Below are 18,563 nucleotides of genomic sequence, written 5' to 3'. Positions count from 1 at the left end.
GAGAAAAATCACAGTGATCCCCTTCTCCCCATATTTTCCCTAGCCTTGGTAAGAACACAAGGCAATAAATGAGAATGAGCAAGAGTTGGTGCAGGACCTCAAACCAGCCACTCTACAGCCCTTCTCATGCAAATCAGCTTTGCAAAGCTATTTTCCACTTCACTGACTTGGTGATAAAAACTTCCAGTCAATTTAAGGAAGTCTCCAGCCAGTGGAGAAGCTCATCCAACTCATACTTGCACATTTAATGCATTGGAATTGTTTTTATCAACTCTTTAGTGGAGCAGCAATCTTTGCTCCCTCAGTGCACTCCCAAGGTTGCTTTACCAATTCTAAACTTCTAAGAGCTGACTACCAACCATTTTAACCTAACCAAACATCCCTAATCTCTGGAGATTACTAGTTTGGGGAATGAAATGTGCAAGGGAAAATGGCTTTTCTCGTCCTGTCCTTATTCATTACTCACTCTCAGAAGCAGCCAGGCCTGAGAAATGCAACACTATGGAAAGTAGGCACTAAATTACACTCAGTTATTTAAAATGCTAGAAGTCCCCCTATGTATATCAAATATATTTGTTACCCAGGTAATGATTTCCAGTACCAGACAGATTAATAATTGAACCAAAAGATCAAACTACCTGAGAAAAGCTGTCATGAAAATCCAGAGCTGCAAATCAAATTTCTACAGCTCCTTGCAAACAACTCAAGAGAAAAAATGCGCAGATATTTCAATTCAGCCTGCTCTGTCATATTGTTAGTGTGCTCTTTTTAAACACCCCTTATCCAAAAAGTCAAATACAAATAATACTTAATGGCAGATGCTCATAATGACATTTATATGACACTTCTTTAAAGGCCATTATTATAAATAGAACAAATTGCCAGAATTAGCTAGCCCCATTTTGCAGTGGGCTTTTTTGAGGGATACATTTCTATACAACTAAACAGTTGTAGGACCATGCAAGAGGACTGCAGTTACTAAGGATATTTAGGACATCCTCTGCTTTCCAGTGCGGAAGAAAATTCATTGTGCAATCAGCATTGATCTACCAGGCAGAAAAAGAGTCAAAACTTCTCTTTTCCTGTAAGCCTTCATCTAATTCTGTGTAGATAACCACCAGAATAGCCTTGATATTTACTTCCAGTGTCCTGCTTATTGCAGTGTCTATTTGGCAGACAATGCAAGAGCAAAGAGCACATCTCTGTATTACAAGGGACTGTAAGTGAGCTGAGGCGATGGCTTTGAGCAGAAATGAGAATCAACCTCCTCAATTTTCAGATGATGCTGTAGGGGAAGAAAAGAAGAATGAGAATTCTGCTAGAAGAGACAGCAGCTGCTCTCAGTGACAGACTCAGCAGCCAGAGAGGGCTGCAGGTACAGGGAAGGGCTGGAGAGATGGAGAGCACATTGCAGTGAGGAGACTTCAAGGTGTGCCTTGTTCTGCTCAAGGAAATAAAGGCTGGAGAGGGATATGATTCCTACCTATAAATACATGGGGGTGGGAGGATGTAGAACTGGGAGGAAGAACACAAAGAGCTATAAACTGATCATGGACATGTTTAGGCTAAAAAAAAAAATCCAGCCAATTTTGGGCAAATGTGCACTGAAGTGCTGGAGTAGCTCTGACAGAAGAAATTCAAGGAAAACAAACCCAAAACCATCTTATGGCAGAGCCTGACAAATGTGTGAAGGATGATAGGATCTGTGCCCAGGCACTGCACAAATCTACAAGTCCAACACTGCTTCTACCAGAGAATATTGTAAGACTGCAGTGCTGACAGTGTGAAGTGTGCAACACCAAATCCATTATAAATCAGATATTTGACATCTGGAAGCCTCAGTTCCAAACAAATTTCATCCAAGATGAAACTCCAGATCTTAAAACAATGCTTGCTTCATTTGATTTAAATGCTTATAAATTGAACAAGATTAAATGAGTCATTTGGGTGATTTCAGGGTTTCCATTCCTATGTAATTACAAACCAAATAAATTTTAGGGGAAAAAACAAAGCCTCAGATAGACACAATAAATCTGTACTACTCCATTATGCTGTTAAGTCTTCAGGGAGATTTAGATTGAGAAATATAATTGCAGTAGACTCAGTAACTTCAGGAAAAAGGCAAGAGGGGTTTTCATAAATTCCAAGAAGCCAGATCTTTTTAACAACAATGTCACTCTGAAACAGAAAATGTAGTGAACTGCTTTTGCTAAGGCTTCATTTTATCTTTCTTCTGAAGAGAAATGGAAAAAATCATGATGTCTTCTAGGAGTAACCTTCACTGCTAAATTATGCAGAAATACCTGAAGTGACTTTCTCTGTTCCAAAGGGGAAAGCATAAATAATTATCCACCACAAAAGCATCCAACAAACTGGCAAGTTTTATTGATCTTTCTTCAACTTCCCAGTATTCACACTTGCTTTGGAGGCCACGTAAGAACTCTACTGCTCTTTTCTGGGAAGATCTTCTTGCCTCAGATCAACAGAAATGTTTTGTCTTTTTTTTCCTTGTTTTCAACTGCAGTCTGGAAGTGGAAAAGTTTGCTGGAGAAAGTGAAATATAAGCCAGGCTGACTGCACTGGAGGCAACCTGGGAAGCTGCACATCTTCATCCTATTTAGCTCTGCTCAGGCTATTCATGATTCTGAACAAGGTGTTTGGTAACTGCCCCAACTGGGATAATTCTCTTCACAGTCTCAGAATTATTTAGGTTGCCTGAAAGATCTCCAAGATCACTGACTCCAACCACTGTAATAAATCAGACAACCCAGTTACTCAGTATAGACACTACTAAGGTCTAGATTGTGCATTCCCTAAGAGAGCACTTTTCCTGCTTGTTTTGGGCTTTTTTGAAGCTGGAGATAGGTCAGAAAAAGCCTGGGCAAATGAAGTGATGTATCTTTTCCCTGAAGAGACATCCCACAAGATAAATAAAACATGGACAAAAGAGAAGGATAAAAACAGGGAAACATTCACAGCCTGCTGTCCATCACATTTAGGCACTCTCAGAATGACAGGATAGAAAAGTAGCTTCCACAAATTCTCTTCATGTAAACTTATTTGCATGTAAATGACAAAATAACTTGTACATTATAGGAGATATTTAGGTGGAAACACTTAATTGAGAGGTTATCCAGCCACCTTATTCATTTCCCAATGCAAAACACATGCAGAGAAGAATAAAGAGAATACTGGCAAGCAGGGCTTGTGCAGACACAAATCTCATTATAGTAATAAATCAGAGTCTGAAATTCTAAAATAGGCTTTATTTGGGCTGAAATAAAAATGGAGAAAGTAGGAATCAGCTGTTGAAATACAATGCTTTTCCCATCCTTGTGGCAGTCAAATCTGATTCTCTGAAACTGTGGAAAAACTGTAAGGAACTGATGAATTCACTGCACTTCACACAGAATCATCAGTTTCTTTCTTCCCAAGGGTCTCTTGGAATTGAGCATAACATGATGGAATTTCTGGAAACCAATATGATCTGCTCCCTACAGCTATTTCCTACCAACACAAAACAAAACATTCTGGACCTCAAAACCATCCCTACCACCTCATTCCTATTCACTGGTTACATCACAGCTTTTCAAACCAGAGGAATCCAAAACCTCACAGATTCCACCCTACAGGACTTTCTGCTTCCAAACATAAGCTGTGACATCCACCACATTTTCTAAATTCAAGATGCTTCTGCCCACATGAAAAAAGGACACAGGAACTCACACCAATGTTGTGACCAACAGAAGACACTTCCCTCAGACAGGCTTTTTCCAGGAAATACTTCAAGGCAAGAATATTTCTGTTTGATTTTTTTCATGTCTCAGGTCACAGACTTCAAGGTACACTGCCCACTTACAGACTTGAGCCCTGAGGAATAACTTGGATTTTGCTGGGATTATTTTATTTGGTTCCATCGTGGGTAATCCACGACTCCAGAGTGACTCACTTGTAAGTTCTGAAGGCATGAAAGGTGGGTATTGTGGAGTGGAGGGGTTTTTTTGCTTGTTTAGGTTGGGGTTTTTTGTGTTGTGGGTTCTTTTCTCTTTGATTCTTCCACTGTTTGTACTCTGCTGTTCTGCACAGAATGCTTGAACTCAGTGAAATTCAGAAATAAACTCAATACCAAATCATTTAAGTCCACTGAGAAATGCCAAGTATTAAGATATAAGACTAGAGATAAAACTGTGCAGTTAAAAGGATCAAAACACCAAAGTTCTTGAAAGAGGGTACCAGGTACCACATCCCCACTGAAACACAAAAAAAGCTTCAATTCACTTACAGCTGAAATACAAATATTAAGCCTTTTTCAAGAGCCTTAGGTCAGTAACAACAGTGACCAACTGACCACTGTGAAATTGCTCCTGCTAGATCTGGCTAAAAGAGCAACTCAGGTAATTCTAATGATTCCTGAGTAGTCATTCTCACCGTTTACGAATTCTAGCAAAACTAAATTAGAGAAAATAAAATTGAATGGAATGTAACAGCCCATGTTTCTAAAACTCATTGATCTCCCATTAGGTTCATTCCCTGAAGCACCAGTTTTCAAACCTGCCTGATGGACTGTTTAATGCAAAATTATTTTAAGGTGATGTAATAATAATAACAGGAGATCTTTGCATCCCATCTCAGCCTCCTCCTCACCTTGTCCACGTGTGGGTGCCAGTACTCATCGTGTGTTGTCTTGGCTCCTGTGCTGTTCATCCTGGAGAAGAACGTTGGCTTGGTAAGGTACATGGCAGAAGAGCTGATACCAAACACCTGAGCAATCCTTTGCTGAATCCTCTGCCTCACATCCCTGCAAAGATGACACAGAGCACACAGTGTTCAGTCAGTGACACCTCTCTCCTGCTGCTTGTGTTCTTCAGGCAGTTACTGCTTTTTCCTCATCTGAGAAACCATGGGGAACATACCCATATCTTATTTTGCCTTGAGAAGTAAAGAGAGGGAGAGAAAGGAAAGGCTTCCAGAAAGCATTAAATGCCATTACTCATTTTGTGAATTGAGAGTTTTGAACAAGCCAGCTCAAGAATTCATAGCCACAAACACCACAGCAGCTGATTCCCTGGCCCCTGCACCAGCCAGGAATAAATCCACTCCCAAGCAGTCAGGCCACAGTCTTGACATAACTAAATCTCCAGCAGTTGTCCTGCTCTGCAAGGAGTCCTCCCTCTTCTTTCATTTCCCTGAATGAAAGGGGTTCATTTCCCACTTTTAAAAGCTTTCTATTAAGGTTTGCTGTCTGCTGTTTTTAAGGCTCTGTTAAAGCTTCACTCCTCTTGGAGACTGATGTACTTTGGGCAGAATGTGTGTTTTACAAACCAAACAAGATGCAAAGCCACACTCAATATGCCAAATACAGCACGCAGCTGGTTTGAAAAGTAGAATAAGGTCACTTTTTAACCTAGAAAAAAATCTCTTCTGTACAGTCTGTTTTCTGCTGGCCAGGCCATTTCAGCATTTATCAATATCATGACTGCAGGTTTTTCATTCCATTCCCTGCTGTTCCAAACACAGTCTACTGGCAAAATACTTAAGGACAAAAACACTGTCCTTCATGTGTAAACCAAGCAACAAGAGAAGCCCATTCTCAGCTCAGAAGGTGCAATCAAGAAAGGAATGAAGGAGCCCAAAACTAGGAGAGCTACACTGTTCCCTCAGCCTCTGTCACCCAGAAGCAGCAGGAGCCTCCCTTCCCTCACTGCTCCTGGACCACTGGCTCTTCAAAACTGTTGGGAGAGTACTGATGGACTGTGGCTACAAGGAAATTACTTCTTCATGCTTGGAGAATACAAGCATTTGCTTCCATAAGCATAGCAACTCTTGTCTCATTCAGACTGCTGAGGCATAGCCTGGGTCTGAGCAGATGCAGTAACAGAGCTCTGCAGGGGCAATACATGCCCAGGAACAGCATCAGTACCAAATTAGTGCTCTCCCCACATCTGTCAGCAGCAGGCCTTGTCCATTTGCACTGAGTCACTGGAAAATATTAAAATGCTCACACCAGACTCAGGGAAAGGCAGATCAGAACTCCCTGAAAGAAGCACATTCTGCAAACACATCAGATTCTGTAAAAACAGTTACTGTTTTGGAGTTAGGGTGATGAGGAAGAAATTTTTAAAAAGTCAATTAAGTAGCTGGAAATCCAAGTAACACACAACTTGAGAGAAAGGAAGTTCACTAGCTTGCAAAGCTGCCAGCTTAATGTAGCAGCAGCAGCACAGAGAGCTAAAAGTGCCACTGAGAAGTTTCTGTGAGACAGGCTCTGCCAGACCAACACCAAAAACTGCAGTTAGGAGCCACTGCAAAGTGTGATTCAGTCATGGTGACAGGAACACTCAAAGCTCAGTCCCACACTACTTCCTGATTATCCCACTTGTCAGCACTGTCTCAGGGAGCTGAAAAAGCAAAGGCCAGCTGCAGCCAGGGAGCTTTAACACCAATCACACACAGAACAGACACAGGCAGAAAGCAAACCCACAGCTCCTCCTCTGCTCCTCCTCTGTCCCTGCCTTCAGCAGCTCTAAGGTTTAGGGAATAAATCTTTGATTGTGCTTTTTTCTGCTCAACTCACCCCTTCCACCAAGCATCCTGATTAAAGGTCTCCCTTCTGAAGACACATTTCATTTATTATGTGGAACAAGAGGGATTGCTGTAATGTGCTTGGCAGATGGTGGTTAAAGTATCAGCCTAGAAACCATAATGGAGTCAGAAGCAACATAATTTTGACAGAGACAGTTTAGAAATCAGCCCCCTGGCTCAGGATGCCTTCTCAGATTCATTACTGTTGCATTCAGTAATACTTAGACATGAATTACATTCAGTTATTTCTCTCAAAAGAGTATTTTTAAAGTGACGTTGGTACATAAAGGAAAGTAACGAAGATAGATGCTCCCAAAAATAGCATAAAATCATTAATTAAGGCCATAAAGTACTACAGTACACATTAAAGCACTGCCATTAATAGGAACAGAAGCATTTAATAATATATTTTGCATTAGCTTTATATCCAGCAGACTGAAACATCCCCTATACTGGCATGAAATCCCAATAAAATATTGATATTCCCTAGCAGCTGTCTCATCTCACAGCATAAAATTATAAAATTATTGAAGAATTGAATGCTTCTGTTCACATGAAACAGAAATTATAGATTTTCTTTATGCAAATTTCAATAATAATCAAGGAATCATCCAATTTTGCAATATTGGGATCAGAAGTAAAAATATTTTTAAGTTCATCTATAAAGACAATGACAACTAAAACCAGCCAACAAATAGAATTAAGCCTAAAATGATTAATATTTTAGGATTATATTAATTAATTACTATTTTAATAAAACTAATAAACCCATCTGGCTACTTAACATCCCTTCCACCACTAGAGGGAGGTCAGATTCCTTCACACAGGCAAGGAAAAAAAGACCAAAAAAAAAAAGAGTTAAAATGTCCAAATCAGGAACATTTTGAATTATGAGAAACCAACTGAAATGCCAAAAGAATTACTGTGTCTAGTCAACAAAGAATGCTTGTTCCTAAACTTTGGCCACACACCTTCCCAGCCACATGGAACTCGTTAGGTTTGTTGTGTTTGTTAAGTGAATGAGCAGGGCTGCAGAAAAGCTGAGAGCATCAATGCCAGAGCTGCTCCATTATAGAGTTATTTCATCCTCTGGCTGCTTCTCCAGCCACAACATGAGTCATCTGAAGTCCTTCCATTTCCTGCTTGACCATTTTTAATGTTTTGCTACACTCTGCCTCAAAAAAACCCAAGTTCCTGATGTAAGAATAGCCCAGGATTGTGTCCATCATCTCACACAACCCCCTGGATAACGTGTGAAAGAGAAGGCAATGAGGAAGGATTTTCCCTCCCAGCTCTCATGTTCCAGCAGATCCCCAGAGAGCTCAGAGGAGCAGCTCTCCTTGCTAGGAGGGAGGGAAATGTGTGGTGCTGCCATAAATGCCACCCTAAATACATTCACACCATAAAACTGTACTGATGTGGCTGATGCAGCTCAAATGTTGTTTATCAGTCACCAAAAAGTCCTTTTACTTCTCTTCCTCAAGCCATCTTAATTCCTAGATATTACTATTTTGAGCTGCAAAATCCAGTGCATGAATGTAAAGGGCAATGCCCTCCCAGCCTGCACACTATAAAATACTCAAAACAAAGTTCTGCTTTGTGGCTCATTCAGCAGTTACTGAAAATCTTTACCGGTATAATGCAAAATCCTCTTCTGTGAAGATGTCCTGAATTTTGTCCCCAAAGTACCTGAAAAATTGAACAACAGTCTAAAAGAGGAGTTGCTGAATCAGACTGAGCAATAACAAGACACCTTCTCACCCCCACCTGTGCTTTACCCACAATCAAAAAGTGAGAACACAGCACAAAAAAAAATCTTACAAATTATTTGAGCATGATGTCCAAAAGCAATGCCAAAAGATCAAATGTTAAAAGACTAAAGGATTGAAATGCTGCAACTGGTAATGGCACTCCTCAGGCATTAAAAAAGATCCCTCTCACATCATGAAATAAGCACATGGATTCACGTTTTTAAGGGTCCAGGCTATTTGATTTCTTCCACTGCTGAAAAAATAAACTATAACTGTGAAAAAATACTATTATTAACTGGTGCAAGAACATAAAAATAAAGATAATGGCAGCTTTCAAAGTGCCCAGTTCAACAAAAGATCCATTTTCATGCCAGGAAAGCTCTTTAATTGGTCATGGAAACTGTGGTGAATCCAGCCAAGTTCCATAATTTCCCATCACTGATCCTGGGGGTTTGAGACACTGGAAGAGGCAGTGGGCAGGGAAGGGGTGGGATGACAGGAGGCAGAAAGCCACAGCCCCATATTACCTGTACAGATTAACAAAATGCTTCCCCAGGGAAAGAGCTCCGGAGTGCAAGTCCAAAATTGATGCCTGGAAAAGGAAACAAAGAAGGAAAAATGAGCACCAAAAGGTTTTAGCATTATTTAACTATGACCTTTAATAACTGTCCCAAGTTGCCTCTCACTTTCCACAGCCTCCCAAGTTTAAGTAGTTTCCAGCCTTTAGGTTCACAATATAAGACTTATTTTACAACTGCAAACCTCCCTCAGATGCCTGCAGAGATTATTAAGGTACTATAAAAAAAAAAACCATAGGACTGCTATTTCTGAGTCAGTCCTGACAGGGAATTGCCAGAGTCTCCCCCCATGGGCTGGGGGAGTGTGCTCCAGCATCCCTTCTTGAAGACATTTCCCTTCCACACAAAGATGACTCATTTTCCAGTATTTGTGAAGTGCTCAAGTAACAGCACTAATATTTATCTTGCCCTGCATTTGTTATTAAAATTTCTCCTTCATCATGAGATCCTGTATACTTCTCATATTTAACACAGACATTAAAAAGTCTGTTTAAAAACACAGTTAGAATTCCAAGGGTTACTAGGGCCAAATTTTCTTTTCCTCAGTTTCTAAGCTGCTATAAAAGAAAACCACAAAGCAAAAAGTTTTTTCACATAGGAAAATTCAATCTATTTCTTCATCCAATTCAAGCCAAACTCTTCTGCTGAGCTCCCTGCAAAGATTAGTATTCAGATTTGCCAGAAGAGAGAGCTACCTCTCAGGATTCTAAAATGTTTCTCTAAATTAAATAAAGTACATCTTTGTATGTCCCTTGCTGTCCACAAAATACAAGTTTGTTCTGCATCAGTTCAAAAGTATTTAAAAATATAACTGTCTAATAAAAGTCTTTTTGTCCTTCACATTGGAAATGTCAAAGAGCAATAGCTAGTTAATCTGACTGGCACTGAAGTAATGGCTTCTCTGATGTACAATATCTGGGCACTCATCTTGGAATTTGGCATTGTCTTGCTGTACCACAGATCATTCACATTATTCTAACAAAATCCCAGCAGTAATAACACTGGTGACAGAGGAACACACTCATAAAAAAGAAAATCTCTGCAGCCTCAATTGCTCTGAGCTCCAGAGCTGAATCAGGGGAACCCCACTAACAACTCTTATTACAAGAGATAGTAACAACTTTTTTTTTTTTTAATAAACCTATACAAATAACCTTATTTACACCTTGAAAAAGACATAAAGTAACAAGTAACTGGAGTGAACACAGCATGAGCTTTTCAGATCCGCCCTTCCTACTGTTCTCCAAAAGCTTCAGAGGACTGTTAAGGAAGAAGTAAATCTCACACTCATTCAAAAGCAGCTCTTGTATCAAGCTTTACTCAAGCTTCAGAAAGAAAATACTTTCATCTATTGCTTTCTGGTTCTGTACAAAAATCTAAGCCACAGCTGAAAGAACTAAAACTGCTCCTGTGTTGCTTCAAAAATACGTTTGTGACCATATTAAAGTAGATTATAAGAAGTAGCAAACACAGCTGAGAAGATTAATTTAACTTAAAAACAAATTTTCTAACTCTTTTCACATGCTTTTCAAACTTACACATTTCTTCTCACTCCCCAAGCTCCAGATGATTACAGTTAGGAAGATTCAAAATAACAGAATTAATGTAAGACACCCCTAAGAACTGCAGCTGTTCACAGCTGAGAAGGCAATAGCTACAACATAAAGCATAGAAAAGCCAGATAAAGGCTGAAGAGGGAACCTGATGAAGAAAGAATATTCTTCAGGGTTGTTTCAGACAGGGAGAAACAACTGAATGTCAAGAAAGGGACTTTCTTACACATGAGCACAGAGCTCTTTGCTTAATAGCTACCTAGAAAAGAAACAGGAACACATTTATTTTGGCCTCTGTCATTTCAGCATATGAACCATTTTCAGCATCATTTCTGACAATGAGAATAAAATCTTGATTACTTCAAGTCCTGCTCTCTGATCAAGGACAAGCCTGCAGTTCAGGACAAGGTTCCCAGGCGGAAAAGCCTACAAAGTCTGTCTAAAAATGGCAAACACAGCCCCACACCCCTATTTGTGAGAGACTGTTTGACAGAGCTACCCCCATATCCTGGTTTACAGAACTCTCTATAGAAGTGAAACAGAGCTGTCCTTAAAAAATTAAAAGTACAAACATGTTCTTCTGAACCTTCACTACTGTAGTCCCATATTCTCCACCCTCTTACTGGTAAAAGAATATTCAAGTACCCAGCACTTCTCATCTTATGGCAAAAAGGATCAATATTCCCATCCTGGAAAGCCTGACAGGCCCCGCCTTTGATCCTCACTAAAAGGGACTGATTGCCAACCATTAAATACCTCTTCACATCCACACCAGCTCCTCCAGCCTTTGAAAGGTTTTAGGTGACACTTTGAAAGCAAGCAGCAGCCACACAACCCAAAGGAGGAAGATGAGAAAACCTTAATGCTCCTCATCTTCGGAGGAGCTGACGGCTTCCAAGCCCTCCCCAGTGCTCTTGTGGGAATGCTCCCCCTCTCCAGCTGAGAGGGACGAGAATGGGGCTCCTACCGAACGTGTCACTGCAGGCAGCCCTGCACACACCCTTCAGAACGATCCCACCCTCCAACAGCCTTCCCTCCTCGAAGCACACAGACAAGGGCTCTGATCTAGAGCAGTGCCCCTTCCAATGACACCGATCACACACGAGGGTGACCAGCCCGAGTTCCAGCTCAGCCAGCCTGGGGCAGCTTCAGGTTACTGCTGGGGAGGTTAAATGCAGCATTTACACACAGTCCAGCACAAATTTACACCAGTCACAGACTGGACACAACCAGCTCCTCTCCTGCTTCCTGGAGCTCAGCCAAGATAATCTCCCCAACCCAGAGCTGGGAGGAAGGTGGAAGATGCTGCCGAGTTCATCTTTCACTCCTGAGGATGTGATTCCCATGCACTACCAGGAGGTTCATCAGGAAGGAAGGAAGAGAACTCTGCAGCCTGCAGCAGAGATTTGATAGGACAAGAATTCCGCACACACAAAGGCAGAGCTGGCAGCATTTTGAGGACTTCAGATTTTGGCTGGGAAGGCTGAAAGCAGAACAAGGGGTAAGTCTGCAGAACCACTGGGCTGGAGGGCCCACAGCAGAACCCCTTGTTCTGCATCACATGGTTTGTTTGCTTCTCCCAGTAACCAAACAATTTCATTTTCCCCTGCACAGGGAGGTCTGGGTGCCTACTCTTGCCAGCTCTGCTGGAAGGCAGAACACAGAGTGCAGCTGACTGGCTCACCAAGGGATTTCTCTCCTGGAGCTTTGAAATAAATACAGATAGGTGTGATAATGAATGAGTTGTCTCATTTACACCAGAGGGTTGCACCTACAAGACCTGAGTGAATGAGTCAGGACTGAAGTGTTCACACAAGCAGTGGTGATGTGCAGAAAAATATCAGGGAGGGAAGAATTACAAAATAATAGAAGATTGAAAAGGGAAATATCATTATCTATACGAAGAAGAAAAAAGCTGAGGCAAACATCAAGACAACAAATGTAATTCCCATTCTGTGAATAAGGAAGAGAGTATAAAACAACTTTACAGAGACAGCTGTACAAGAGAAAGCGGCTTGCTGGTGGAGAAAATATTCCTATTTGGATACTGCTGGAAGTCAGACCTTAAGATTATCATGGCCCCTTGTGCTTGTTGTGCATTGAAGACACCTGAGGGGAGAATATACACTGAAGTTTTTCCTCCTGGGAACTTCTTCTCTAAGTTGATGGGACCAACTAAAGGCTGGTTTGGTTGCTGACAGCTTGAGAAACTAATTGGAGAAGTTTGTTTGCTTTTGTGAATTCACATTTTGAAGCAGGAAAAGCCCTGGGAAAGCTTCTTTTCATTTTTGGTCTCTCACAAGGTAACACTGACCAGCCCAGGGTCCCTCCCATGCAGGCTGGGCTGGGCAGGGGTGGGCTCAGGAGGCTGCTGGCCAGTTTTCAACCAGGGCAAGGAGAGGTCCCTTGCTAAGATCCCAGCCCTGCCTCCTCCCTTGGCAGAACCCTGCCCTGTCACCACTGGGAGCAGCTGGAGCCCACCCAGTCTAGGGAGCAGAGACAGCTGAGCCCATTCTGGCAGAGCCCTTCCACACTCCTGCTTGCTGGGCAAGGTGAAGACAAACACCAAGGACAGCCCTCACCCAGCTCCTCAGCATCCTGAGATCCCAACAGAGCTGCAGCATGGCCTGGCTCAGCCCTGCATCCTCCATGGGAGATTTGAACGCTTCCAGTGCTCAGGTAAGACTTGCAGAGCTTCAATCCTCCCTTGAGTGAGAGGAGAAGGACACACCGAAGGCAGTAAAGCAGAAGTCAGGTTCTAGATGGAAGGAGAACGAGGAGACGTCATGAATTTAGGCTAAAAAATCCTTTTATAAGCTATAGGGACAAACTGTACTACACTGAAAATTCCTATAAACAGTGGAAGAAGACACAAGGGTCGAAGTGTTCAGAAGATCCTTTGGCCCAAGAGAAAAAAGGGGATCTGTCTTCCTGGGAATTAAGTATGAGCAGAGAGATGAAGAGAACTTTTGCTTTTGAACAGTTCATTCTTACAAGTGAACACCCCATGAGTTGAACATAGCCCATAAACACATTTTGGGAGAGCTGTGAACATAGAGGAGATAATAGAAAATAAAGCCACGAGAGAACTGGCTTTTTTTCCTTCTTGTGGAAAAAATCCCTATAGCCGAACAAGAAGAAACTCCTCTCCCAAAAGTAAACTGAAAAAGATTATTTAAGTTAGCAAATGACTAAAGTGTTTCTGTATGTTGTTGTTAAAAAGGAAAAGAAGGTGTGGGAGGGGGGAGGAGGGGGTGGTCTGAAGGTTTTAGTCTGAATTTATTTTCTTGGTGCTGTTCATAAAGTTTTTCTTTACACTCTTTTAAGTTTTAGGCCTTCCTTGCTTTTGCTCCTAATTCTGTCTCACAACAAAAAAATGAGTATATTAAAATTAGCAAATCTTAAACTACCACATTTTATTAGTGCACTAGCCAAGAAACAAACTAAAACCAAGACACCCCTCTAGCTTCACTCTGTGTGTGTCTGCATAAATAAATATAAACCCAGGAAAAGTTACAAAGGAAGACAAGAAAGCTCAGCATGACAACTGGGGCATGACCCCTGGGAGGCTTCAATAATTCAGATGCTTATCAAGACTTTCTCAACATAAAAAGATGGAATGGGAAATAAGTTGTGGTGCTATGCTGCAGTACTCCAGGGAAGGTCAGCAAACTAAGGGAGGAGAGAACTGACAAAGTCACAACCTACAAGTTTAGTCCTTTAAATTAATAAATTATATCTGGACACATAGACACAAATCCACTTCTGAGAATTCAAAATATAACAATATGACAGGCAAAAAAACCCAAAAACCCAGACATGTTGCTTACAAAGGGATTAAGAGGAAACCCCAGGCAATGAAAATGCACTCTGAATCCCAACAGAAATCTATAGAAGTTTGAATTTGAAGATCAAAGAGAACAAAGTGGCTAAAGTCAGAATTAAAAATAATTTAACATGGTAATTTTCAGGTATTTTAAAGGGAAAAATCAGTTTAACAGTACACATAATTGTATTATCAAAATACTCTAAAGCCAAAGAAATTTAAAGCAACAAGCCAGACCTACTCCAAGTGGCTGGAAGCTTGGGAGCACACAGACATAGCTGGATGGAGTAAGGCTTGAAATATTCCTTATGCTCTGTGGGTAAGAGACTGGAAAAGATGAAAGGCTCAAAGGAAGACACACAGTTTCATCTAAAGCCCATCAGAATCCAATGGTATCTGAGAGATCCAGGATAGCACTGCCAGGAAAAGATTTGCACCATGACACTGGGAATATGGGCTGGCACATGGGAAAAGTAAGAGGAAAAAGGCAGGATAGGAGAATGAGCTGTAAAAGAAACTGGGTAAGGAGAGTGCATTTAAAGGGTTCTCCTGAACACGATTCTTCCCTGTGAGAGCAGTGAGGCCCTGGCACAGGGTGCCCAGAGGGAGCTGGGGCTGCCCCTGGATCCCTGGAAGTGCCCAAGGCCAGGCTGGAGCATCCTGGGACAGTGGAAGGGGTCCCTGCCCATGGCAGGGGCTGGAACCCAAACATTCTGTGACTCTTACAATTTCCCAGAAACACTGCTCAGCTCTTGTTTCTAACATCTTTCAGTTTTTATCCATTATTTTGGTTAAGTGCTCAATACAACATTACACTTTCTTCTTGAACTTCCTCACGTTTGCAGATGATGAGACCTGAGAAGGCTTGGCTCAGAGCCCAGACCTCTCCACAGGCATCAGATTTTTAACAGGTTTATTTTACTGCAGTGAGAGAGCAATTTTGCACCTCCCTCTCATTTTCTCATTTGAGAATGAGAAATGAGAGTACCTCCCTCTCATTTTCTCATTTACCTCCCCTTAAAATAAATAAATAAATACATAAATAAAATTACACTTCCAAAATAACAGAGATGATGGATTTATATTTGTCTGTCACTCTGGCTTGTTGTCCAACTAAGCCAGCTCAACACCCCTGCCCAGCTCTGGACTTTGGGCAGCAAGTTTACCTCCCCCTCTCGTCTCTTCCCAGCTTTCTCTGCCTCAGTTTCCCCAGTTCCTGACCCCCAGCTGGACAACAGCTTTCTGTGGATCTCCAGATGCAAGCTCTGTGTGTTCCACCTTGCTATTCTAATCCCTCTCTGCAGGAGTGTAATGAAAAATCCCATGGAGGTCCCAAAAGCAGAAGGGAGCAAACCCCTCCAGGTGACAGCCCCAGAAGCCACACAGGGGGCCCTACAGGCAGAGAAATCCAGGGAAAGTGGCAAATTATACAACCACAAAACTGAAAACAAATCCAGGGGATCCCAACAGAACTGAACACAGAATGTTAAATCTTTTAAACACATTACCTGAGGTGGGCAGCACTGCTTATATTTCTCGGTTAATTTTTTTTTGCAGATCTTTCTCAGCAATCACAAGGACAATAAATTCTTTTTCTTCCCACTGAAACCCTTCTTTTTTGCTAATATATGCCCTAATTCAGCAGAGGCCTAAAGATAAGGCTGTGTTTACAAATACTCAAGAAACAACTCCTGTTTACACACAAAAACATTCTGAGAACAAAGATGGGGAAAAGAAATTAAAATAAATGTGCTAGTTAAAGAGAAGTGGAAGAATTCAAAGAATATTACTCCACGGGCTACTTAAGACATCACATGGTTTTTTTTGTCACTACACAAACCTAATCCTTACTACTATGAACCACTGTAATTTACTTTCAGAAGACAAACTTTGACAATTCTGCTATAGCAACTGTTTCCAGATGAAGTCAAAATCAGTTCAAGAAAGGTGCTAGAAACAATTAAACACAAGGGAATGGCAACTGTATTGCAGAAGTCAGGAGTTATACTGCTAGCAGAAGTATTAATGTGAAAGACCTTTCCAAATATTTTTTTTTTCCAAGTCTGAACGGAAGGAAAAAAATCTCCATCTTCTCACCTCAGCCCCCAAAAAATGTATTTATAATCTTGCCTTGGCAGTAAAAGAATGTAGAAAATAACAGGACACTGCTCACCCCTCCATCAGATCCTCCCAAGGACAGTCCCCTCTCTGCTATTCTGCAGGCAAAACAATAATCTCAGATGAGAACTGAAGTCTGATTACTTTGTCCTTTAATATCCATGTAACTCCTCAGAGAGTGGTATTTGATGCATCAGGTATAACCCAACTGAGTTAACAGCAGCTCCCAGTTCAGCTTTATTTGAAGCTGAACCTTCCAGCTTTTATTTATGAAAATAAAGTATTTGTGTTGCAGAACATTTCTAAGTTTGCAGCTCCCATCCACAAATCCCAAAAAGATCCTAAAGACAGTCCCTTCACAGAAGACTACAGGGTCAGCAGCAGCTGCTGATTACCAGACAGAGACACAGCTACAATCAGGTTTACATTGTTTTGTTCTGCTTTTAAAGGCCAAATGGAGGCCAAGTGAAAATCCATTAAAACTTAATTTAATTCATTCTCCTTCCTTTCTGTGAAGGGCTCATGCCCCTCAAAGCCAGGCAGATTCTGCGTGAAAGAACTGCCCTCACTGCAGTAAAAATGGAAAATGGCTTTAATAACAAAAATTTCGTGTCTTAATCAGTCTAACCCATCCTGCTCACCCATCCTACACCTCAGGTTGGCACAATGTCATTAAAGTCAGTGCTTATAAAAGTCACAGATAAAAGAAAAATTACCTACGAATTCTTTCAGCTTCTTCCCTTGTGATTATAGCATCTGTCACACCTCTTCCACACTTCCTAGGAGTGCAACCTGCAACACAAAGAGGAAAAGAACCCAATGAAACCACTTCAACCAACCAAAGGGCAGGTTTTTAAATGCAACTTTGCAAAAAAAGTCTCTCTTGAAGTACACATCTTGGATATGTAAGATTAAAAAACTCTGCTAAAATTCATTGCTAAGAAATCTAACATTAAATTTTAAAAGCTTCTGGGAATAACAAGTCAGCAGCAAGAGTTCCAGGTGAAGAATATATGAAAGCTCTTAGAAGTGTGGTTGACAACAATCATCAGGCAAGAAGAAATAAAATCAGTTCTGAGCCACCAGAGACCTTGGGATGTTACATTTGGCACTTTTCTGAGGAAGATCCATTCACAGATGTAAAGCCCCAGGAGAGATGGGCTGAGTGTGTTTTCTGACACCTGCCAACACACTCAGTGCTCCTGAACTGAGTGTCATTTTATGTATTCATCAGAACACAGAATTCCTGGAAAGAAATCAATCAATTCACCCATGGAGGACAGAAGCATCACTCTGCTCTGATCAAAAGCAACTCACAACAATGACCAGGCTGACAGGAGAAGTTTTGCCAGGAATTCTGTACAAATTTCCATTTCCTATTACTGGATATATCCCAGCTTTGTCTCAGGTGGGCTGCAAGGGAAAGCTGGTGTTCAAGTAGAGAGCTAGGAAGGAGTAAACTGAAGGGAGAAATTTAATACTCCAGGACAAACCTGGCTATTGAACATTCTGCAAAGATTTCTGATTTCAGATGAGATTTGTTCCTTTTCCAGTTGCAAATATCAGCATAGCTCTTACCCTTTTAGAAAGGCCAGTGCTGGAGAGGCCAAGCTTGGCAGAACTACAGGGTTACCTCAGACAATTGTCACACGTCTGGGGTCTCTGACAGAGAACTGGCAAAGAGTACTGGAAGCAGGAGGTGCTCTGAAAGCAATAGCATAAGCTTTCCCAAATGGAGAAAAAACTCCAACTAACAGAAAAATGTAGTCCAGCATACAGTCAGTGAGGTACCAACAGTATAGCACAAACACTGGGTGAATGCTAAGGAAAAATCAAAACAGTCTGTTTTAAAATTATTTCAGCACTAAGAAAAGTGTCTTCTCTGTCTTAGGGACTGTGGCATATGTGAGCAAGGAAGTGCCAAAAGCATACCTGGAGAATCTCAGGAGAAATTCAGATTAGTACTGCAAGTACCTGGTAGCTTCCACAAATTTGTACCCAGCAGACACAAAACCATCCCTTTACCTGATTAAGGCACTATCAGATTTGGCCATCAGGTAAATCAAGGTAAAGGAGGAACATACCAAAACATGTAAAAACACAAGCACTGCCACTGGCCCCTGCTCCATTCAGCACAAAACCCATAATGTAACAC

The 18,563-nt window shown here is 41.3% G+C and overlaps 1 protein-coding gene across 2 annotated transcripts in view; it reads right to left on the bottom strand.

The window, feature by feature from the left end:
* Positions 1 to 18,563, bottom strand: part of OGFOD3 (2-oxoglutarate and iron dependent oxygenase domain containing 3) — a 34,513-nt gene that overhangs the window by 11,969 nt on the left and 3,981 nt on the right. Inside the window, exons 3-7 of one of the 2 annotated variants that reach the window (XM_062506285.1) lie at positions 17,125 to 17,200; positions 16,464 to 16,506; positions 8,861 to 8,925; positions 8,215 to 8,271; positions 4,645 to 4,798 (exon numbers count right to left, since the gene is read on the bottom strand). In XM_062506285.1, coding sequence (XP_062362269.1) covers positions 4,645 to 4,798; positions 8,215 to 8,271; positions 8,861 to 8,925; positions 16,464 to 16,506; positions 17,125 to 17,200 — 395 coding nt within the window. The remainder of the gene's footprint in view (positions 1 to 4,644; positions 4,799 to 8,214; positions 8,272 to 8,860; positions 8,926 to 16,463; positions 16,507 to 17,124; positions 17,201 to 18,563) is intronic. The other variant, XM_062506286.1, reaches the window with a different exon arrangement.

This window comes from Cinclus cinclus, chromosome 20 (genome assembly GCF_963662255.1).
Source record: "Cinclus cinclus chromosome 20, bCinCin1.1, whole genome shotgun sequence".
NCBI lineage: Eukaryota > Metazoa > Chordata > Aves > Passeriformes > Cinclidae > Cinclus > Cinclus cinclus.
The sequence above is the reverse complement of the archived record's forward strand: the minus strand, read 5'-3'. Positions and strand labels throughout refer to the sequence as shown.